This window comes from Macrotis lagotis, chromosome 5 (assembly GCF_037893015.1).
Source record: "Macrotis lagotis isolate mMagLag1 chromosome 5, bilby.v1.9.chrom.fasta, whole genome shotgun sequence".
Classification (NCBI taxonomy): Eukaryota; Metazoa; Chordata; class Mammalia; order Peramelemorphia; family Peramelidae; genus Macrotis; species Macrotis lagotis.
Window position 1 is genome coordinate 196,963,700 of NC_133662.1, and position 25,313 is coordinate 196,989,012.

Consider the following 25,313-nt stretch of genomic DNA (forward strand, 5'->3'; position numbering starts at 1 on the left):
ATTAATTTAAAATAAATAGATTCCAATAGGACTTTTCAGAAACACAAATCTTGGCCAAGACTTACACATACAATATAAAAACACACCCAAAAGTCAACCCTGCAACATTTAAGAGAACTGCTTAGAATGAAAACAATATGAATGAGTTTTATGATCTGAGGAAATAACCATGATAGATGGCAGGATTTTGACATTTGCATCAGGAGGAGCCCAGTTCAAATATTGCTTCTACCACCTACTATCTTTGTGACATTAAGAAATGGCACCAAACCACTCTTAAATCTCAGTTTCTTTACCTTTAAAATGGGGATAGTACTACTGTGTTATTGTGTGTGTGTGTGTGTGTGTGTGTGTGTGTGCGTGTGTGTGTGTTTGTGGTTGCTGTGAGGTTCCAATGAGATATTGAATATTAAGCATTATATAATGTCAGTTATTGTTTTTGAAGAATTTCAACAACCCTTGATGAAATATATTGACTCCAGGGGAAGGAAGAGTGTTTTCAGAACATTTCAGGTCATTCAAAGCATCAGGAATGATAACAGGAAGGCCTGAGCTCAAATCCAGCCTTAACTAACTTAGTTATAACCCAGGCAAGTCACTTAACCTCTTTCTGTCTCAATTTCTTTATCTGTAAAATGAGACTAATAATAGCACCTACCTCCAAGGTTATTATAAGGATCAATGAGATAATGGATTAAAAAAAATCCATATTAGCACAGAGGCAGGCACATAATAAACACTATATAAATGTGCTAAATATCTGGGCTAGATTTGAACTCAGGTCTTTCTGATTCCAAGAAAAACAGACTCTCCATTGAATTCTAGTTCCAGATGAAAATCACACACACACACACACACACACACACACACACACACACACACCCACAAACACACACACACATACACAAACCTGTCCATCCTTTACACTTTGAAACCTTTTAGCCCACAGAAGGCTAAAAGGAATAGCCTTCAGTGACAAATGCAGTTAAATCTGCATGGTTATTTCTAGAGAAATACGTGTGTGTGTGTGTGTGTGTGTGTGTGTGTGTGTGTGTGTGTGTGTGTGTGTGTGTGTGTGTGTGTGTATGTGTGTATGCGCACATTCTGAATTTCCCAGGTTTTAACATCCTACATCTCAAATCACCTTGCATATTCATTTGGTACATAGTCTATATGTACCTGCATTTATACATTCCAAATGGAATGTAAGCTTTGAGGGCAACTCTGTTTGACTTTGTTGTTCCTTGTATCAAGCCTCAATGCATGGAATGAGAAGTGTGGATGGGTTTTGATCTAAAGGAATAACTAATAAGCTGGACTAGTTCAAGTAGACTTGGGATCCAATCTTGCCTTTTGAACCAGTTAACTTTAAAATTTTTTTCTTTTTTAATTTCTTTTCAAATACATATAAAGATGGTTTTTAATATTAATTTTTGTAATATTTGAGTTCCACATTTTTCTTCCTCCTTCCCCGAGACAGCAAGTAAAGCAATATAGGTTATTATTGATATGTTATTAATTTTTTTATGGTTTTAACCTTTTTTGTGAGAAGTGATGGATATTTTTTCCCTGTCTTTTATTAGTCTATAATTCTTATTTAGAAAGTGGACAAAAACTTATTTGCATCATGAGTAAAAAGCAACAATAACATGGAACTGGCTAGATAAGGGGAAATGCATGGGAGAAGCAAGCAAGTGTGCTATCTTGGCCTCATGCATCATGACTCTGAGACCTGGCATCTCCTCTGGTCTCTTGCAGAAACTATAGCAAAGAACTCTCTGAAACATGTCCACTCTTTTTTATGTGTTTGAACCATGATCAGAAGAGGTTACAGAGGTTACGAATTACCCTTTTCTGTAAGCCTCCTTAAAGGACATGCTGCTTGTCAGTCAGCATTCTGAAGAGGATTCAGGGCAAATAGGCACTGGATGTCTCCTTCTAATGTTACTCAAAGATGTGATGAGCTCCCAGGGTGAAAAACATTCATTTGAAGCAAGGAAAATGGATTATGATGACATCTGGTAAAGTTCTCTTCCAAGGGAACTTTTAAGTTTTGCTAAATAAAGTGCTTGCATATTAGAGCCATACTTGGTGTCCTCCAGTCCCAACCTACCTCATCCTAATGACAACAGAAAAGGAGGGAATCAGGGTAGCAACATGTGGAGCTGCCAAGGGCAGGTTGCCCATTCCCTCTCACTGATTTATGCCCATGGTCTCTCCCATGGTATCTGACATGTGCACATTTGGCCGGCTGGGAAGGGATAGAATTCAGTAAGCATTAAGAGAGTCATCATTGGCAGGGACCAAGAGAGCACTGATTGTCTGGGATGTTGGCAAAGAAGTGCAGCATTTAATTTAATATAATACCTCCTTTACCTGATATCTTGGATTAAGTATTTGGCATCAATTTCAGAAATAAGGAAAGACTGCTTCCCAGCAAAATCCACATGACTACAATTCAGTTTTTGCAAAAGAGTTAACAAAAGGCAGAGTTGTTTAAAATTGTTTTTATTTCATTTGAGCTTTATTTGACATTCAGAAACTTGGTTAAAACTAGGATTTCTAAAAACATACAATTGGAATTTGGAAACTTTTTTTGGATCTTGCTATTTGGCACAGGATTAGGTAGACATGTCATAGCTCATCACCACCTTGCTAAAAGATTCATCTTAATATATATCAAGATAATATAAGAATTCCAAAATAGAAATAGACTTATATGAGAATATTCTGAAAAGCAAAGATTAAGTAATATAAAAATAGTACTGAGCAAAATCAGAAACTTTTGTCTCATTTTTGACAAGTATATAGTACTAAAACAGGACTATTAATTTTAAGAGTAGAAAAAGAATATTATAAATTTACTTTATTTGCATAATTTCATTTTTGAGTAATAGAAATAGACATATGGAAATATTCTGAACAGTAAAGATTAAGTAATGCTAAAATAAACTGAGCAAAATCAGAAACGTTTCTTTTTTTGACTAATATATAGTACTGAAACATAACTACTAATTTTAAGAGTCAAGAAACAATGATATTGTAAATTTATTTTATTTGTATAATTTCATTCTTGAGGAATAGAAATAGACTTACATGAGAATATTCTGAAAAGTAAAGATTAAGTAATACTAAAATAGTACTGAGCAAAATCAGAAACTTTTATTTCTTTTTTGACTAATATATAGTACTGAAACATAACTGCTAATTTTAAGAGTAGGAAAAGAATGATATTGTAAATTTACTTTATATGGATAATTTCATTCTTGAATAATTTCATCTATGAGGCACTATATAATTTAAGATTTGCTCAAATATGAACTGGTATATTTTCAGTTTTATTTTATATTGGCATGTAATCTGTGAATTCATTAGTATAAATAATTCCTTGTAAGGAAGTATTTGATATAGATAAGCATTGAATTTTTACTTAAAGTCTTAAAGAGTTTCCTAGGGTCCTAAAAGGTTATGCTACTCCCAGACACATAACCAGTATGTGTCAGAGGCAGAATTTGAACCCAGATTTCCCAACTTTTGGACCAGCTTTGCTATATTGCCTCTCAATATAATTTTGAAAGATTATGGCTTTTTAATATACTAACAGTTAAGAGCTTAAGAACATAGACTGAATATTTAAAGGAAAACATAATTTGTTTCATTGGTACATATTTTAGACACATTTCTCAAGCATGAGTGAAGAATGGTAGTAATAGTGGTGGTTAGCCAACACTCAAGTGTTGTATCTGTGTGCGCCTAATACAAAGTGGAAGCTAGGTTTTATGTTGGCTGAGAATACTTAATCCACCTTTTATAACCCTATTTAAAGCTTCCTTTCTTTTCTTTCCATAGTAAAATAACTTGCTTCATTTGTGCTTTATGGAGCTAATTACATTTTCGAAGAAACAGTGTTAAAATTAAATGTAATTTTTAATTATAAAATGTTTCCCCGGCAACGGTTTTCTTGTATGTTAAATTGCACTTTGTTCCAAAATACTTAATTTCACTTACAATTAGGAATTAAAGACAGAGCCCAGCACAGGATAATTTGGAAACTGGAGCATTAATTGCCAAAGAAAAGTTAATGTTTCTCGACAATGGACAGAATTGACAGAAAACATCTAATTAACCAATGGATAGTTTACATTTCACAAAACTTTTCTCTGAAAAAAGAATCCTTAGAATTTATCATTATAGGCAGTCTGACCATGAAGGTTATTATTATTATTATTATTATTATTGTTACTGTTATTGTTCTTATTCTGTTTTTTTTAATGTAGAGAGATTTTAAAATAATGATCTAATTAGAAAACATATCCACTTCCACTGGTGACTCTCAGCTCGCCACAACTGTTAAACTAATCACCTTAATACATTGGATTCACAGCTAAGGGCAAGCCTCTCTTTGGTTCATAAGGTGTTGTCCTGGAAACCATTTTGATGCAGTCAATAATCGGGCAGACACTGAGACACAGAGTACAACCGGTACAACTGTCGTTGACGGTGGGCAGGTGGGTGTTGGGATCAAACTGTATAGCCTGCAAAAATAAATGGTATCGATGTCATTCTTGGGAAAGGTCAGACATGCCCCCAATTTCCCATCTGCAGTAGTATCATGGGTAGAAAAAACTCTCACCAGCCTCCTGGAGTGTGACTATAGCAACAGTTTAGTTACCAGGAAAAAAAGGGTGGGGGGAGAGAGAGAGAGAGAGAGAGAGAGAGAGAGAGAGAGAGAGAGAGAGAGAGAGAGAGAGAGACAGGAGGAAAGAGAGACACAGAGATACAGAAAATAACACAGATATAGAGAAAGATACAGAGAGAGAGATACAGAGATACACATACACACACACACACACACACACACACACACACACACACACACACACACACACAAACAAATCCCTGTGCATTAAAAATACAAGGTTTAAAATTCCTTAAGGGAATTTTTCTTCTTGTGAGGGAACATTTCTCAGCAACATTGCAGTTCACCAACTGTATTTGTTCTGAGCAGGGATCTTCTCGGTTCTGTTCTTATCTCTGGGAATGTGGATCTGATGCCTTTCAGTGACCCCTCCCCTTTCTTTCCTCTTACTGCCCTTTTATTCTCTTCATAATCTAATGAAAGAAATACATTCGGGCCACCGGGGGCCAGATTTGCTTGATTGTTTGGGGATATTAGTTAGCTGCATTGAAAAAATGTGTCTTGGGCTTTTTTGAATGTACAGGGTATGTTCTTTTTTATGTTCCCAAACTCTGGGTTTTATAACCATTTTTGAAATGAAAAATTGCTACATTTTTCCAATGAAAGAAGAATAAAAATCCCTTTTAGCTTAAAATAAAAATTTGTCTTTTGGGAAGGGAGGAGGAAGAAAACAAAAGTTAGTTATAAACCAGGTAAATCTATTCCAATAGTAGGAAACTGGTGCCAAATCCTTTGCATGTAAATAATTCAATGTTCTTGATTTTAGTGACTATATGGTAATCTTACATGAACAACAAAGTATCACCAGGAAGTCACCTATCATCATATTATCTATTTACAAAAATATATGTGATCTCCTTTGCTTAATTTTTTCTCTTTCAAATTATATATGAACCCAAGTCATACAGCACTGAAACTCATTTCTATAGTTATTCTACCCTTTTCTCTAAGAGATTTCTTCCATGGAAATTCGTTCCATATTTTGTAAGATAAAATTTATAGCAGGGGTTTAGAGAAAAATTTCCTTCAGTTTTTTCTCCCTTTACATAAAAAGAAATCCAAGTGACATCTTTGAAAGGGAATAAAAAGATACTTGTGTCTTAGAAATCTCCTTTGAAAATTTCAGGCACACAAAACCTTACATTGAATTGAAGATTTAAAATTCTGACATTTAATCCTTTTGAGATGGCAGAGACAAAAGAAGGACTTTCTAAGAGTTAGTTATTTTATTCATGATTTTTATATTTCCCCATTATTAGTGAGACTCCATTATTTAAGATATAGTAAAATTCTAACCTTCAATGAAAATAGAAAATGCCCATGTCCAAGGAATAGAACCCTCTATTTTATGACTTTAGTTAGAAGTCTTCTAGGCCTGCCCACCTATACATTAGTTAATTTATTTATAATTGGTTTGGCATGATAATTATTATTATTATTTAACCTATCTCCATAAAAAAACAGACTAAAACATCATTTTCATCAGGCGATGAGAAAGTGAAGTATTGGAGTAGAAACTGAATGACTAAAAATACTATCATGGTTGCAAAAAAACAGATATATAAAAGTCTATTAAATGATGATTATCAGAAACTGGAAAACAACTTGTAGATTTAATCATTATAATTATATTAGTAATAAGCAAAATGATGCAGAAAGTAAATGTATCTAACCTTTTGATATAAAATGACTAAAAGGCACCCTGTAAATGTTAGCAGTATGTTACTATTCACTTGCCTAGAAGTCATTTTCCTCAGAGAAGTAACATTTCTTAGAAGAGATTATTTTCCTTTACTCCACTGTAGCTATCATCCCAATTATGTTGTAAAATATTTTAATTAATATTCACCACATCTGGGGTCATTTATCTAGCTTTCTAACACCACCACCACTCCAAACCTTAGCCTTTAAAGGAAATTCTGTATCTCATTCAGTCTGCCATACTGGAAAATGAATGTTAAAACAACAGTAACTTTGAGACATGAACATCTTGCATTAATCAGTGGAATCTCTCCAGGGTAAGATATTCTTTTTTCCCCCGATTTGTCCTGGAAGTTAATATTCTAGACCTGTGATTTCATCTGTGAGTCACCTCCCAAGAGGGCAATTCCTTCTTCTAAAGGAAAGGTTACATCTCAAAGATGACTACATCCTGGAGCATATTATTATATGTAGATCTCTATAATTATGTAGATCTATAGACAAATTATAGATCTAGACAAAGCTTAAAGGAACCTAGAGGCTATTTATTTCAACTTCCTCAGTTTATAGAGGAAGCAACTGAAGGTGAAATGACTTGGATAAGGTAATACAAGTCCTAAGTGTCAGAGTCAGCATTTAATTCCAGGTTCTTTGAGTGTTTAGCCTGAGAATTTTCTACCATATCATGTTGCCTCCAATATTGAAAGGTTATGTGTCCTATCCATGGTCGGTATGTATCAGACAAGTCTTTGCAGAGTCTTTCCAAGGTCAGCCTTCTCTATCCATTATCTCATGCTTCCTTTATCACAACAAAGCTGATATTCAGATTAAGAAGCTTAATTCATATTATTCCTCAATCTTTACAGATAAAATAGAAGGCTAAAAATAATGTTCCCAAAAGGTCAATTAGAGAATTTTCTGAGGTTGATAATAGCCTGATTTGAAAAAAAAACTACAGGAGTTCATGACATTCTATTCCTTATCTGAAACTAGGGTCCCTGGGGACTTTCCTATAAAATTAGCTTTCTGGAAAGGAGTGGAACACTCTTTCAGGAATTCACGGTTACCTGAAAGGAGTAGCAGTGATGTGGGAGCACAAAAGAAACACTATTTATTTATCTCTGAAAATTTCAGTCCTCATAGAACTCACCTGTTTAGGCTCAGGTATATTCCTGTTTTGGGAATTGAGCAAGAATTGAAAGAACCCTCTCTTAGTGATATGGTTTAAGCAGCTGATGAGAATCTTTAAAAAATATTATTGAGGTTCACTAATACTTTATTCAATACTAGCAGTTACCTGTGCCTTTCTTGAGGCTTTGGTTTCTACTTCCTATAAAATGAATTCTACCAATTCTTGCTATTAAAATATCATGGTAGTAACTTTGGATGCTGGCTTACATAGTATTTTAAGTTATTCCTTTCTGAATGCTGAGGATAGGAAGATACCAGAGGTGAAAAGAATATTTGGTGCATTCATTTTTAATCACATACTTAGAGCCAGGATTTTTTTTTTTTTGCTGGCACAACCCAAAAGACACTTCCCTGGGTCTTTTGGCTAATTTCATCCATGTTCCTACCTGGTATCCGGAGTCATTGCAGGTCATGTAGCATTTCCCACAGTTAATGCACATTTCTTCATCAATCAGAGCCACAACTTGCTCTATTTTGCTAAGTTCATTATATGTTCCAATGTACTGCAGTGCTTTCCCAATTACATCCTAGAAATATAAAACATTGAATCATTTAGAATATACATTTTTGGCTATTTCCATATCTAAATGAACATCACTTTGAATTTTAGCTTAATGTGCCGGGTTAGTAATACTAGAGGTTTGGGTGTTGTACTTTATTGTATGAGGCAGATGAAATATGTTAATGCTCAAACAAATTCAGCTAAATCTCTCGTCTTCTGAAAAACACGCTATCTATATATTTGACTTCAAATGATATAAGCTCAATGCATTGGATAGATTTTTTTTTTTGTTATGTTATCTTGACCAGCATCTCAGGTCTCCCTTAGAGAAGAAAGGACACTTATTTTAGTTGCTATGGATTGCTTGCACTTGGGCACTCTAAAGAACCAGAGTAAAGATAAAGAACAATGGCTAGTGATTCATACCTGAACACTTTAATGGACATTTAAGTATCTAGAAAAACAGATAGATGAAAAGAGAGGAGTAAATTCTATAAGTTTGAATGTTATAAATTTATTTCACTATTTAGATTCTAATTTTCATTTAGCAAAGCTTTCTGGCAATACACCCACCTGTCACATCTTGTTGCTTAATTATCCAATTCTAGAAGAATATATTTCACTATTAAAATATTCTAATTTATGATAATAAATTAGGCCGATCCAATAGTCAGATCAGATGTGCTTTTACATTTAAAGAACTAGGTTTTGCTTCTTTCATGGCTGAGGATTTCTAGGCTGTTATACATTGCTTTGTTCTTCATATTAATTGGAAGTGTGCTTAATATGTAGAGCACAGCCAATGTTTCATCAACAATAAAACACACTTTCTTTCATAAAACAAAACAGACGATTGTAACAATGTTTGTCAATGCAGGGCACTGTCAAGATTCTCAGCTTTTGTTCTTAACTTTTAAGAACAGATTCTTTAGTTTGTATTCAAGGTCCATATTCCAGGATGCTTGACTTTAGCTGAAAACAAATGGAAAATATTCATCTTGGCACATTCTCTCTCTCTCTCTCTCTCTCTCTCTCTCTCTCTAATGGAATTCTTTGCTCTTCTCTCATGGCCTTGACTCATTATCTCTTACTACTTCTTTTGAACTCAAAATGACCTTTTAGCATAACTAGCAACAATGCAGCTTTCAAACTAAAAAATCAATACTTATTAATCATGTCTTATGTCTTAGGCATTGTATTGTATTAAACCCTGGTGGATTTAAATACAAATGATAATAATAACTAATATTTATATTGTCCTCTAGATTTGTAATGACCTTTATATATTTAACATATATTAGCCTGATCAATCACAGTCAGACTATGGGTGTACACACACACACACACACACACACACATACACATACATATATATGTATATATATATATATATATGATAGCTAGTATTAATATAACTTTTTAAGGATGGCAAAGCACTTTAAATATGTTGTCTAATTTGATTCTTATAACAACACTGTGAAATAGCTGCTATTATTATTCCTGTTTTCTACATGAGGAGATATTGAGGCTTAAGAGAGTTTAAGTAACTTTCCTAAGGGTTACAAAGCTATCTGAGTATCTGAGTGTCTGAGACAGGGTTCAGATTTTCCTGAATTCAAATCCAGTATTCTATCTACTATTGTACCTAGCTCCCTAAAATAATCCCTTCTTTTAAGAAGCTTCCATTCTAATCCAATCCAAACCATAATTTTTAAGAAGAGGGTATAATTATTATATAAGAGTGAATTCCTACCTTTCCCCTCCAGGTTAAGGTTGACCATGGCTAAAACTTCATCATTTAGTAGCCAATAATCATAGGTGATGAGCCTCTGATTAACTGAGTTCTTGGACAGTAGACAATAGTCCCTTGGCATGCCTACAGCCAAAACCTCTTCAACTTGGAAGTCCCTATTATATAGGTCACAGTTGTCTTGTTGTAGTTTGCAAGAACCAAACAGGTTGTCTCCATCAGAGGCATGAGTCCATATGGGACTTTGGTAGCAATATTTACCAAAGGCGTCTGCCAATATCTTGGAAGAACTACAAAGTCTAATTGTAGGAAGAACTCGTTAACATTTCCAATCTATCATTTGACGAGAGTTTGTCTAGAATTATACTGATTGTAACTAGTTCTGGAAAAATAATGGGTTTTCCTACTGAAATCAGAGAAGAGCATAATCACACAGAGCAAAAAGTTTAACAAAGAATACACATTACTTGGATTATGAAATTCAATTGAGTAGAAGTATTGAGATAAGAGGCAACATGGAGGAAATCTGGCAAAATCCAAAACAGAGTATTTTCCTTTCTAAAAGAATTATGGTGTTGTGAACAATGAATTGTCTTTGGAATTAGGAGGACTTGCTGTCAAGTTTCACTTGGGACTTTTAATGGGTTGATTCCCCAGGCAAATCACAGAAGACGTCTTGTCTCTTTAAGACAATAAGTTTCAGATTCTTCCAATCTTGAGGTTTAACTGTTGAATACATCCTCAACTATTCATTCCCTCTAAGTCTTATTTAATCACTTACCAAGTTTTGCTAATTTTGCTTCCAAAACACATTTCTTTGAACACCACCCTAGCTTAGGCCTTTATCGCTTCTCATCAGCTATTCTAAGAGTCTCCTAAATGGTTTCTGTGGCTCACATCTCTATTTAACAATTCATTCACTACAAAACCACCCAATCGCTATTCTTAAAGCTCAGGTGTGCCTGGGTCACTCTCCTATTCAAGATGCTTCTCTTTGCTCCCAATTGCCTTTTTTGATAAAACAAAAGCACCGCTTTTTGGTATTTAAAGCTCTTCACAATCTAAGTCCAACCTATCTTTTCAGATTGATTTCGCATTATTCCCCTTTGTACAGTTGACATTCAAGCCAAACCCACTTAGTGTGCTGGTCCCTGTACACAGCATTCCATCTCTTGCCTCTAGGTTTTGTTCAGGCTATTCTCCATATGTGGAATTCTCTCTTCTCAATCCGGCATCTCAGAATCCCTAGATTCCTTCAAGACCCAGTTCAAATTGCAACTCCTTTCAGAAGCTTTTCCTGCTTCTAGTTGCTATTGTCTCTTGAAATTAGTTTGTTTCTTTGCTATACATGTATATGTTGTCTTTGCCCAATAGAATCTAAACTCCTTGGGGGAACAATGTATTGTCTTCATCTCTGTACCCCCAGTTCTTATTAGCACAGTGCCTACACAGAGGAGGCATTTAATAAAATTATGCGGAGTTAAATTGAAATGTGCTCTAAGGTTTGTTAAACAAAGATGATGAGCATGTATCGTGATCACAATCTGTCAGACCTTGATTAATATTTTCCAATAACCTTGTGGAATAAATACATGAAGTGACTCTTTGGCTATGAAAGACTACGTCTGATTGATGGCAAAACAGTCTGTCATTTCAGTAAATTCATCGGTCAAAACAGTCACTGGCTGAACTGGTCCACTGTTTAAAATGATGAGTTGATTCAGTCAAAATGATTACACAGGCTACCCCACTGACAGGCTCATAAGCAGTATAAGGTTTTTTCAGAGAAGAGAGTGAGCATTTTCAGCTGAAGGAAGTAGTCACAGAGAAGGGACCTTAGTAGCCATCCTCATACCTTGAAAAAATAATTCTTATTGCAATATACCTGAGAAGTGGTCATTTAGAGTGTGCTTGAAGCTGTCCAGCAATGAACACATCATTTCAGTTTTAGACAACTCTAATTAATAAAATCATTTTCCTTATATCAAACCTAGATTTGCTTCTTTGCATATTCCACATCCTGTATCTACCCATAAGGTCAAGCAGAAAAATCCAGTATTTTCTAGGCATGAGTCTTTCAAGTTCTTAAAGACATTTATAATGTCCCTTCTGAACCCTTCCTTTTTCCAGGATAATCATCCCCAATTTTTTCAACCAATTCTTATTTGACTCATCACCATTTTGTTGGTTCTCCTTCCCTCTGAGCATTCTTCATCTCACTAGTCCTTTCTAAAATGTAGTATGTAGAACTGAGCAAGGTGTTCCTGGTGTGATTGCCTAGTGCAGAGTAAAGTAGGATCATTACCTCCTTGTACCTAAAAATGCATATCAGTGTAGTCTCCAAATGCATTAGCTTTCTGGCATGCTTTATTACTCTTTTGTCTCATTTTCCCAAACTTTTTCAAACAAACTGTTATCTGCTCATGTCTCTGTCATTTTGCATTCAGCTTCTTGAATTTAAGTATAAGACTTTATATTGATCCCTATTAAATTTGACCTTATTAAATTCAGCCCAATGCTCTAGCCAGTCAAAGTATTTCTGACTCTGATTTTGTCATCTTGTGCTAGCTGTCTCTCCCAGACTGTGGGACGTTGTCCCAGACAATGCCCATGTCATTGTCAAATCTGATAAGCAATGCCATCCATGCCTTTATCCAAGTTTTGGATGAGAGTGTTTAGCTGTACAAAAGCCAAGGGCAGATCGCTGCAGCATTCCATTGGAGACCTCCTTCTATGTTTATATTGAGCCACTAGTGTCTTCTAATGATCCTTAAACTGGTCTCAGATTTAGAGCAGAGTTTGTGGAAATAAGTTATTAAAAATATTAGAATGAAATGTGAAATTAAATGGGATAAAAAACATTTGGAGTCTCTAGCTCTTATAACTATGTGGTATGACAAAACTTTCCCTTCATCTTCCAAATTTTCTAAGGGAAATTTCCATACACTTTTATCTAAAAATGGATATTTGAATTTAAGGAATAGTAATGATGACAATATTATAAGTAAAGTTAGACTTGTCTAAGTTATTAATTATTATTTCACATGACTGAAAAATCTACACATTGGTTAAAAAATATAAAGCTTTTGAAAAATATTGAAAAGTCAGATGAACCTCCTGAGCTTATGCTTTGAACTAGAGTCTGCTGGAAGACAAAAATTCAAGTAATACTTCAGAGCTACTTTGCTCAACTGTGTGCCAATAAATTTGACAATCTAAGTGATATGAATGAATATCTACATACATATTCATATATATATATATATGTATATATATATATATATATATAGAGAGAGAGAGAGAGAGAGAGAGAGAGATGGATAGATAGTAGATAGATAGATGTATTGCCCAGATGAGCAGAAAAGTAAATAAAATACTAAATAACCTGATTTCAGAAAAAGAAATTGAACAAGTCATCAATGAACTACCTAAGAAAAAATCTCCAGGGCCAGATGAATTCACAAATGAACTCTAACCAAACATTTAAAAACAATTAATTCCAATCCGGTATAAACTATTTGAAAAAAATAGATGAGGCAAGACAAGTTCTGCTAAATTTCTTCTATGAACCAGTATGATGCAGATATCTAAACCAGGAAGAGCCAAAACAAAGTAAGTCATAGAATCAATCAAGCACATGTGTTTAGGTCCCTATTGGGCCACATATCTTTGGAGATTGGAGAAACTTGCAATCATTATTTGGAGATGGGTGTGGAAAATTAAAGATCTCGAAATTTTTCCTAGTCATCCCTTTTGGGGGAAAGCCCCAAGAATAATTATGTTAAATTCGTCCCACTGTAGATAAAACGTCCAATTTGGAGGAGAGCATGTAGAAGAAAGAAGATCTGTATCCTCATCCATCTGTTCGGCGCATGTTTTCAAACTTATATTATGAAGGGCCCTAGGATTCAGTTTATTCATTTTATTTAGAGAATTATGTTAAAGAAAATCCTTGATTTTGGGGGATCCCTAGTCAAAGTATTTCTTGGTATAACTAACCAAAAGCATTCCAGATATCAACATCTTCGGTATTTCTTGGGAAATACTGTTATGAAAAGGTTAGTTTTGAATTGGGAGAAGGAAGAGAGGGAGAATCACACCCCTTTTGAGTTATGCTCATGCTTAAACATTTTGATTAAATATGAATTTCTGTGCTTTTACTAGCACTACATGATGTGTCATTTCCTGAAAGTTCAGCTCAAGGTAAGTGGATATAAAGGATAGATAATATTTTACTGTAAAATGGTAATGGATAAAAATCTTGGATTTGTTGCCAGTTCACAGTATATAGAATCTCAGAAATATATAAGGTCTTATAAATAAATAAACTGAGACCAAAAGATGTGAAGTGACTTTCCAAAGTCTTAATAGTTAGTAGGTAGGAGAAACAGGAATGTAACCCAAGTCTTTCACTTTCTAACCCAATATTCTTTACCTGTGCCATCAGGGCATCCAGCATCTCTCCTGGTACCAGAATTGGGTTATTCTAAAGTGCTTTGCCTGAGATATTCTATACTCTTTCAGTGGGCAGGGAGGCACCACAAAGAATATGTGGGCAATAGAATTAGCTCTATTTCTTTATTTGCTGTACTGACATCATTGGTCTCTAGATGATGATACATGGTCTCTAGCCCTGATGTTACATGTCTTTCCTCAAGACAACACTGGGAAAATTGGAATTATATTATTGAGAAATAGGAAAATGTTAAAAGTAGCTAGGTTCTTTTCTTTTTCTGAATCTTTAATAATCATAATTAACATGATCATAGCACATAAAGCTATACAAGGTACTTTCCTTATGACAGCTTTGTGACATAAATAGAGCAAATGGCATTTTACAGTTGGGGAATGGAAGATTCAAAGATATTAAGTGATTTGTCCCTTATTCCTATAGTCAATATTCATTTAAATTTTTTTTTATTTAAGGCAATGGGGTTAAGTGACTTGCCCAAGGTCACATAGCTAGGTAATTATTAATTATCTGAGGTCACATTTGAACTCATGTTCTCCTGCCTCCAGGGTTGGTGCTCTACCCACTGTGCCACTTAGCTGCCACCTATAGTCAATATTCAAGTTGAATGATTAGATGTTTGATTATTTCATGGATATGTCTCTCCTTCCCTCTCCCCTCCTCCTTTTCCTTCCCTTTCCCCTGCATGCCCCCCTTTTCCTTCTCTCTCTGTCTCTCTCTCTCTCTCTCTCTCTCTCTCTCGCTCTTGCTCTCGCTCTTGCTCTCTCTCCTTCCTTCTCTCTCATAAGCTGATTGAGGACAGGAAATTTGTCATCCATGTCTTTGCTTCCCCAAATGCCTAATGGACACTGATTAAACACCTACTGTGAAAAGCACTGTACCCGGAGATAAAAGAGATACAAAGGATAGCTAACATTTATACATCTCATCTACTAGGCACCAGACAATGTGTGAAGCACTTTACAATTATTATCTTCTTTTTTTGATACAACAACCATAGGAGATAGCTGGTATTATCTTTACTTTACAAATAAGACCACTGAGGCAAATAGAAGTTAAGTGACTTGCCTGCAGTCACACACCTAATAAGCCCAAGATTCAGGCATCTGTCTCTGTGACTGTAAGTTCAAGTCTTTGTCCGTTGTGGTACCTACTTGCCTTAAGAGAATAATGCCACCTATAAACAGTACCAGTTTAGAAAGAAAAAAAGTAAAAGAAGAATGAGGGCTTTAACAGTTTGAATTTTCTGAAAAATGATCTCCAGGTCATAATCCTGGCCAGGGAAGACACGGTAGATGAAAAATTTGAATGCTTGACTGAAAGACTAGTTCAAACAAGAGGGAGTAGGAATTGCGGGACACTGGGGTGCTCTCTCTGCAGCAGATGGGGAATAATCCACGGAGCTAGCTGAGAGGGTAAACAGAGCAGCGGCATGGAGTTTAAACTATCGAACAGAGTAATCTATAAAGAGGCCAGCCGAGAGGGAAGAAGGAAGAAGTGAGCTAAAATAAACAGATGGGTGGACAGAGAAAATATTAAACACTGAGACAGATAACTTAGGCCCTAAGGGAAAAAAAAACAAAGGAAAAAAAGGGAAAAAAAAGTTGTGAAGAAACACTGTGGGGAAAACCAAAAATGGTAATAATGAGTTCTCAGATGGCAATCCACAAAATGTGTGTGTGTGTGTGTGTGTGTGTGTGTGTGTGTGTGTGTGTGGCTATTGTGGGAGTGGGTAGGAAATAAAAGGAGAATCAGACAAGGAGCAAACTGATAAGTGGATAGAGAATTTGATATTAAAAGGACAGCTGTGTGAGACAGTGGAAAGAAGCCTAGACCTAGAGTTAATAAAACCTGAGTTCAAATCTGTCACAGATACTAAGAAACCGTGTGAGCCTGAGCAAGTCACTTATCTTCTGCTTCAGCTTCTTTAATAGTAAATGGAAACCAGAATCTTGTCTACTTTACAGGGTTAGGGTAAAGATCAAATCCAATTGAGCTCATTGTAAAGTGAGCATCCTAGTCTCTGACATCTAGAAGGCCCTAAATGAATCCTTAAATTTGCTCATTTCCCCCAAAGAAAAATCCTTACTCATTTCAATTGGAACAATAAAGTAGCTAGGGCCTTCAGGAAGGTTTGGTTACCATTCTGCAAAAAGTTGCAGGAATAGCAGGCAGCATGGGATAATGGGGGGGGGGGGGAGACTAAACTAAACTAAAATTCCTCTCCCACAATGATAGCTTCTGAGCTCAATAGACCAAGATGGGTAGAGTTCTGCAGGTCCGGTGTCCTGGGAAGTCTCCATCCAGTTCTCAGGTAACAATAGCAGTTTGACTTGCCTGATTCATGGCACTCCCTGTTTTTTGCTCCATGATGTTTTTTGTGGCGTCTAAGCTTTCTTATCTGTGATCTACCAGTGGTTGACTCCTTTTCCACAGGAATTGATTTCCTGGATACTAGTTTGGAGGAGAGGAAGAGGTTGTTGGGCTTGAAGCAAAACCAGTAGTCTAGAAGATGCTATCATCCTTGGAGATTTAATGTGTATCTTCCCATCAATGGTGAGTGAACAGCAGTTGGTGTTAGTGATGATGAGGTAGGGCCTTTATCCACAGGAATTATTCTCAGAGATGTGCTAGTGATCGTTAAATTCCCAGTGTGAATATTGAAAGCTTGGAAATGGAGAAAAAGCTACAAATGCTTGTTTATTATTTTGTTGCTTGTTTAGACATAATGTGATGGAGAAAATATCAGTAATGCAAATTATATAGATACTTTTTCTTTTTTTTAGAGAGATTTCATTGTTAAAAATTATACGTTTTTTTTTTTTTAGAGAGAATTCATTGTTAAAAATTACCAGCACAGCACTGTTACTGCTCCCCTCAACGGTAGCTGTATGCTCTTGGCTGGAAGTAGGACCAACAGACGAGAAGACAATGCCATTCTCCAGGCTTTGGGGTTCATAATCTTGGGCTATCACTCTCAATACTAGGGAAGGTGCTGAGCACGGTTTGATTTGTCTGGCCCATAATGTTTCGAAGCTGCTACTTTGTCTAATAGGAGCCCTTGGACGCCAACTGGTGAGGAGTGGTTAACTTTTTCACCACAGGAGTTAATTTGCTGATGATGACTTTGAAGACTGAGATAAAAACATATAGTATTGGGTAGGGAATGTTGGTCCTCTTGGCACTCTTGGATTTAACTCAAACCAACTCATACTAGAGCAAGACTTTTGTCTATAATGTAGTCAATGAAAGATCATTTGCCCTTTTCTAAGAGAAACCTATTACTTTCTAATATACCATTCTTCTTTTGAATAATTGCAATTATGAGAAAGTCTTCCCATCTATCAAGACTAAATCTGCTTCTGCTCTATCCATTACTTCTAGGTCTATCCTCTAGGGTGAGGCAGAATGTCTTAATTTCTCTATCAACTGACGGTCCTTCAAATACTTGAAGACAGCCAATATGATACTATAACTTCTTTTTTGTACTGAAACCATCCTAGCTAAGTGAGATATAAGAAGCAATTGCTATAAGAAGCATTTGAAGATGAACATTTGAGAAGAATTATAATAGATCAAATTAAACAATAATAAATTGAATAAGGTGGCAGTGAGAATTTCTTACAGCTCATTTATCTTATCACAGAAAGCAATATGATAGGAAAGGTGATAGAAGAAACTTTTAAAAGCTTACAAAAAGAACAAGACAATATTGATGAGGACTTTCAGTTCCTCAGACATAAGCTGGGATATGTTAAGTGCAAGAAATAAATTGAATAACAATTTTATAGACATAGTAAATAACAGTTGCTTTACTGAATATAGAAAAGGAGAAATTAGTTACCATAGGAGATGTGACAAGAGGTCTTACAGCTGCCGGCTAAGCAGAGTTTGTGAATGACTTCTTTACTCTCTGATCTTGGGTAAATTACTTCCATTAAGTCTTGAGCAGTTACTTCCTTGCAAGGATAATCTTTTGCTTCTCATTGCATCCCCAGCACCTAGCATATATTAGGGACTGAAAAATATTGATGGATGGGGGTAGTTAGGTGGCACAGTGAATAGAGCACTGGCCCTGGAGTCAGGAGGACCTGAATTCAAATCCAGCCTCAAAATTTAATATTTACTTAACTGTGTGACCTTGGGACCCTATTATCAAAATCACAACAAAACAAAAAATATTGATTGATTGATTTATCTTCTCTGTTGTAGTAGATTTATCATACAAAACTCTATCTTCCAATTCAAGTCATTTTCACTTGCTTTCCCTCATACCTGAAACTCTCCTCTTTCCTCTTCTCTGATTCTTGTCTTTCCTTGCTTCTTTCTAGTATCAGTTTAAGTCTGACCTTCTGTAAGAAGCCTTTCCCAGACCTCCTTAATCTTCAAGGCTTTCATCTATAATAATCTCTGATTTATCCTCTATGTCTTAATTGTTTATACGTTGTTTCCCTTACACACTGTGAATTCTTTGTGCAAAGGAACTATCTATGGCCTTGCTTTATCTCACCATCACTTAACAGTGTCTAGCACACAGTAGGTATTGAATAAATGCTTGTTAATTTGATATAATCACTTATCTGGCTCCCAAGAGAAGCCTCTTAAAAATATAATAGCAAGAATGTTCTCTACTACTTATTAAATGATACCAGCTAGATTTATTTATTCAAAAACTGCTTAATATGTTATATGTGTTTAACTCTATACAAGATGCCAAAGAGGGAAGGACATAGAGACTTTGCCTTCAGAGAGCTTATAGTCTTATCTGGGAGAAAAGAAAAGAAAAATGAGAACATTTAAATAAGAAAATTAGGCAGAATTCTCAAATTGAATGGCATAGAAAATAATATGAAGATAGAGAGACTGAGATGGGCTGCCATTCAGGTTCTAGAGAAGCTATTTATGCACTGTATGATAGTATAAGTCAGTTTTCTAATGGAGTTTCCATTCAGCACAACTGAACATTTCTTATATTGCTATTTATGTTTTTTGTATTGTGGTCATTACAAATATTTCTCTTCCTGGTACACACAGGGCAATGCCAGGGAATGCTTGCCTCTCTTACCAATTGCTTCTAGAATCAGCCTCTGGTCATTTAAATAACCCTCTCTAGCTGCCCCAAAGGGGATCACAATGGACTCTGAAACCATGGGGGACTCTGCTCAGCCTCTAGAACTGTGGGAAGCAGTGAAATGGATGAGATATATTGAGAGAAATATTAAAATGTGAAATTTATCCTGAGCAAGCTTGACACTGATGCTTCAGACTCGGCAGGTAAGGGTCAAGAATGTTCCTGATCACTGGCAAGGTTTGATGAGGTCCAAAGTTTCAGTTAAAAAGGATATATCTTCAGAAATGAAGGTTTTCTGGTATATTTTAAGCATGTTTCAATATAACATGTCCTGCCATGAAAGGAATTTTAAAGTCCTCTTCTTTTTAACAGTGGATCTTAATCTAGTGTTTGTGAACTTAAAAAAAAACAAATGAGATAAAATTTGTTTAAAAAAAGCATAAACAACTCTTTAGGACAGTTCTTGACTACAGTAGTAACTATATAAATATTTTGAAAACTGTTTCAATGTATTGACTTCCTTTATAATCTGACATATTTCAGTTTGTTCATTTAAAACTATTATTCTGAAGAATTCATACTCTTTTCCAGACTGCTAAAGGGGAATATAAGACACATATACAAAGGTTAAGAGTTCTTAATTGCTAATGACAAAATTTCCTTTCCCAGTTCCCTGGGAAAGGAAATACCCAATACACTTGTGAGTGGTTAAGAAGATTCATGGGTAGCAAAAAGAAAGGGAGGGAAATAAGGATTTATATAACTCATACTAAGTACCAGACACTACACTAAACATTTTTACAAATATTAATTCACTGTATCTTCATAACAACCCTGTGAATAGGTATTTATTATTATTATTATTATTATTATTATCATTCCTATTTTACTGTTGAGAAAGCTAAGACAAATGGAGATTAAATGGCTTGTCCTAGGTCACGTAGCTAACTCCAAGTCCAGTGTTCTAATCAACTATAGGGCTACCTGTTGCTTCTATAGTTAGTGATTTTCAAGATGGGACATTGTGCAGAACAGAGAAAAAAGTTAACAATATTCACTTGATCCATACACCTAATAAGGGTTGTGTTGCCATTATTATATTGGCTTGGGGCAAATTTTATTGACTGACTGATGATACTTTTTCCTTCTAATATTCAGGCAGTGCATCTCTCACTAATGCCAGAACCAGATAAGATACTCATCTAATCAGTAGGTAAAGTTTAAATTATCAGAAAGATGACAGTTCAGAAAGGGAGCTATGGTGCTGATCCTTCTCAACTACTTTTAGATCTATAGCCAAAGAATGTAAAATTTTGGGGGGAATGGTGGTATTCTAAGCAGTTTCCAAAACTGATTTTGGAGAGCAAACAATTTATTGTATAGAGCTTCCTAAAGGTCCTTTTTGGAAAGTTTCCTGTATCTCAAGGGGAAATCTAAGACTACTTCCCCCCTTTTATCTGCACTTAAGTTCTGAATCTATAAAAGCTGTCTTGTATTAGAAGTTTTAAAGTATAAAGTATAAAGAAGCATCAGTCTTCTAGAGAATTGCTCATATAATTTATGACTGAAAAGGATCATGGAGACCCTCTCCTCTTCAACCCTCTCATTTCATAAATGAACAAATTTTGGCTCTAGACGTTGTCACCATCTCAAAGTCTCATAGGTAAGGAATGGCAGAACTAAGACTACAATCTAGGTTTTTTGATTCTTGGTTCAATTTTCTTCCTGTTATGCCACATGGCAGTCTTTGATCCCAGAGACCAGCACAAGCTCATGGAATTTATATTTTTTTCTATACAATTTATCAGAACCTCTTTGATTCCACTCTGAAATCAGTCAATAAGCATTGATCAAATGCGGACTTTTGGCCAGGTCCTGCCCGAGGTGCTTAGGATACAAATACATCATTAATCCACTTTCTAGAATCTAGTAGGAGAGGAGTTGTCTGCAGTCACAAATAACGTGTCTTTGCTGGAGGAGGCGAACACCATGGTGTAGGCTGGTGGGCTCTGAATCAGGAAGGTAAGATGTGGATTTGGATCACACTTCAGACACCCGTCATTTATGTGACTGTGGGAAAGTCTTCTGATAGGTCCTGATCTGTAAAGTGAAGGGACTTGCTTCTGGGATGTCTGAGGCTTCTTCCAGTTTTTCATTTAAAGCTAGATCCTATTCAATTAGTCTACAATAATTTTTTAAACTATGAATTTCTGAGTTCTGTGCTAAATGCGGGAAAAGGAAGCCAAAAAATTGGTTTCTGTAACCTCAAGGAGGTCACATTCTAACTGGGGAAATAACATGCATAAACTTTGCAATTCAATATATCTGTATATACATATCTATATACACACATAAATGAATATGTATGCCTATTATGTGCATTGTGGACATACATATGAGGTATAAATGGAAGGTTACATGTCAGAGAAAAGGTACTAATGCTGGGAGTTGGGGAGGTACAGTGGGAAAGAATTCTCAGATTAACTCTGAATTGCGGTTTGAAGAAAGGAAAGAAAGCCAAGGGGCAGAAGTTAAGAGGGACATTATTCTAAACATAGAAATGGGAGATAAAAAGTTTCATGCATGAGGAATGGTACAGTAAACTTGTGTTAGTGGATCACAAAAGAAGAAATAGAGGAGGCAAAATATAAGAAGAAAGGAATAGATTTTTGCCTTTAAAATATTGCTATTTTCTAAACTGTTCCCCTGATTCTGCTCATTTTACCTTGCAATAGCCAACCACAATTCTAGAGGGCTGATGAAATTATCCCTTTCCTGATAGGGATCAACTGATCCAATCAAGAAACAGATTGGGGAATATTTATTTTGACATAGTCAGTGTGGGAATTTGTTTTTGCTTGACTATGCATGTTACACAGGTTTTGCTTTTCATTTTTTTAAAATTGGAGATTGTTGGAAGAGAAAATAAATTAAAATAATAAAAATTAGAAGTGACAATAGCAAGGACAACAAAAGACTGAAGAGGTAGGAAGTAGCCAAGGTGTGAAAGACTCTAAATATCAAAGTACTTTCTATTTGAATCTGGACATAATAGGGAGCAACTTTTAATTATTCATTCAGTGGAGGGATGACTTATACTTTGACAGCAGAATGGAGGATGAAATGACCTATGAAAATATGTCTTCTTTCTTTCCTTCCAATAAAAACACCTCTATCAGATACCATATTCCTGAATGTGGATTACAGGTGAGTGGAACTCTGGAGATCAGGAAAATTTAGAAAGACCCAAGTATTAGAGGATGTAGAGTCAGAGATCTTGGATAAGACAACTGGCCTTTCTTGGCATCACTTAGTATGCTCACCTGTATAATGAAGGGCTTGAATGTCTGACTCCAAAGGTCTCTTCTAGCTCTAAATCTATACTCATTTAGATAAATAACCACTTGCTTTAATTCTTTTTAATTCTTTATTTCCTCAAGGAACAATTGTATCTAAAATGGATGTGTAGTCACCATTGGTCCAAGTTCTGAAAGTCATTAATATTTTTTTCTGTAGCATATTGGACTAGATATTTTATTCTAGATTGAACTATAAAGTGATTCACTGGGGGATTATGTTGGGGGGGGAAGGTCTCTGACTTTCAAAAATTTAGGTTTAATCTTTTCAATTGTCCAACCTTGTCTTTATTTTTTCCAATCCTTTAATTTCAGGTCTTTATCAACTCCCATTTTCTGAACTTTTACCTTCTATGATTTATTACCTCTTTGTAGCTTTTATTTCTAATACTGATGTAACAGTATTTTTTGCAAGCAGAATTGATTCTCTCCCTTCAAAAGAATGCCAAATATACCAAATACCAACAATACCAAAACTCTATTTAAAAAGAAAAAAGGACTTGGAAAACTCCAGAAAGTTAAATTGTCTTTGGAAGCAGTTGATTCTTCCTTTGTTAAAAATATAAATAATTTTATTCTTTGGGATACACAAGAAGAAAGTAGACCATAGATTGAGAGTGTATTTATGAGAGCAGGAAAACTACTAATTTATATAAAAAAGAGTTGATGGAAGTTTCCACTAACTTAAAAAAAGAAAAAAATGATTTTGTCTTACAACCAAAATAAAGAGAGTATTTTGAAAAGTATTCTTCTTCCTGGGCTAAGACTAATGCACAGTAGTTTCTAGCCCTCTCATCCCCATCAGTATGCACAATTCATTCATTTAATGGCACTGCAATGATTTAAGGGAAGGAAGTTCGGTCAGGGTTCCTAGAACAAATAAATTTTCTTCCAACCTGTGCTTTTTGCTAAAGAGAATGACTGAGACTAAAAGACCATAAAGCAGCTAAAAGTTCAAGTGTTCATTTTATTTGGAGCTGTAGAAGTGAAGTGGTGCAGCATATCAAGTCCACTCCCTTCCATTTTGGTCTTTATGATTCTGAATGTCACTTGACTTTGTCCAACAGGTGAAATACAAATCAATTGAAATGTAAACTCTAAATCTTTCAACCAAGAGAACACTGTTTCTCTGGGAGTCAGAGAGACACATTAAAAGTTCTATATATTTAGCACATGCTGCCAAACCAAATTTTAGTAAACAATGACAAATGGTAGAATTTTGAAAGGAGTTTCATGCATGAGGAGCAGCATGTAGGACTGTGTCTCATATCAAAACAAATGGAAGTTGGGAATTCGAGAGTGAACCATAGCTGGTTTCATTACAGAGTGAAAGAGAAATTCCACTGTCTAAAATCATGATGCAGTCACCATGGAGATAGAGAGTGAGAAACCTAGAAACATTTTCATGAAATTCTGATTCTGATTGCAACTTTTCTTTGCCAATTCACAGAAAGTAGTCTTGTAAAGACTAGATTAAAGTATATGTTAAGATGTAAAAGAAAAATGCAGAAAAATCCATTAGTTATTAAAAGTATATGAGATATAAAGAAAACAAAAGCAAAATGAAGCAAAATGAATAGCTGACTTTTTTTTAAAATAGCCATATTAAGAACTCTATTAAAATTGTCTGATACTTAATTGGTTATATGGACTCTAGTCTCAAATACTATCTTACATTCTTGAAGGATCTACTCAAGTTCCGAGTTCATACTTGGCTATGGATAGTATGTCTCCTGTCCAAGAAGCAACTTTAGCTAAGATCAGAGATCCATCATCCCAAAGGGTATTTAAAGGTATAAATTAAAATCATCATTTAATATAGAGGAATTTTCAATTTTCTGTCAAGGGAATGCTCACAAAGATAAAAGCACTTTTGGTTCAAGGGTCCTATTGCTAGAGGCATTTTTTTCCTTCTACTCTATAAGACTCCTTCAAATGCAGCACCTAGTTCATTTTTCTCCAGGGTCTAGCTGTCTAAAACCTTCAGGGACATGACCTAATTTTTTAGCCCAGGCAAACACTACCCTTTCTGATTCACTTAGGGAAAAGTGTTCTTTCATAAAGAGATCAAGTCAAGTTAACACCTTGTAAACACATTAACAATTCATTACCTCTCTAATCTACTCTTTGCTATCTGCTTTCCCATCAAATATAGAAAGAGGGGTAAATGAAATCCCACCTCATAGTTGAAAGGCAGAGCATCAGAGACAATTCTGGGATTTTCCCCAATTTATTAATATAAACTGAGGCATCTGTAACACACAGAAATACATGTTCATCAATGGTGTTTGTCACAATCAATGAAGAGGGATTCCCTTGAGCAGATTAGGTCTCCAGATCTGTTTTTGGGTGACATTGATGATGAATACACTAAGTCCTTGTTAACCCAAATTTAGAATATTTAGTGTGTCCAGTTTAAACTATTTTGGAGGATAATGAGCTCCCTCAAACTAACTGCTTAAACAGGATTCATATTTTGGGTAGAGAATTGGAGTAAATAATTCTTGAAGTTTTTTCCATATTTGCAATTCTAAGGATTTCACTGGCCCAGTCATTTTGAGCTATAGGCATT

The 25,313-nt window shown here is 35.3% G+C and overlaps 1 protein-coding gene across 2 annotated transcripts in view; it reads right to left on the reverse strand.

Moving 5' to 3' along the window:
* Positions 1–3,908: 3,908 nt before the first annotated feature.
* The window catches only part of DPYD (dihydropyrimidine dehydrogenase), a 1,037,477-nt gene continuing 1,016,072 nt past the window's right edge, over positions 3,909–25,313 (reverse strand). For both annotated transcript variants that reach the window (XM_074188237.1, XM_074188238.1), the window contains exons 22-23: positions 7,978–8,118; positions 3,909–4,535 (exon numbers count right to left, since the gene is read on the reverse strand). In XM_074188237.1, coding sequence (XP_074044338.1) covers positions 4,365–4,535; positions 7,978–8,118 — 312 coding nt within the window. In that variant the 3' untranslated portion in view covers positions 3,909–4,364. The remainder of the gene's footprint in view (positions 4,536–7,977; positions 8,119–25,313) is intronic.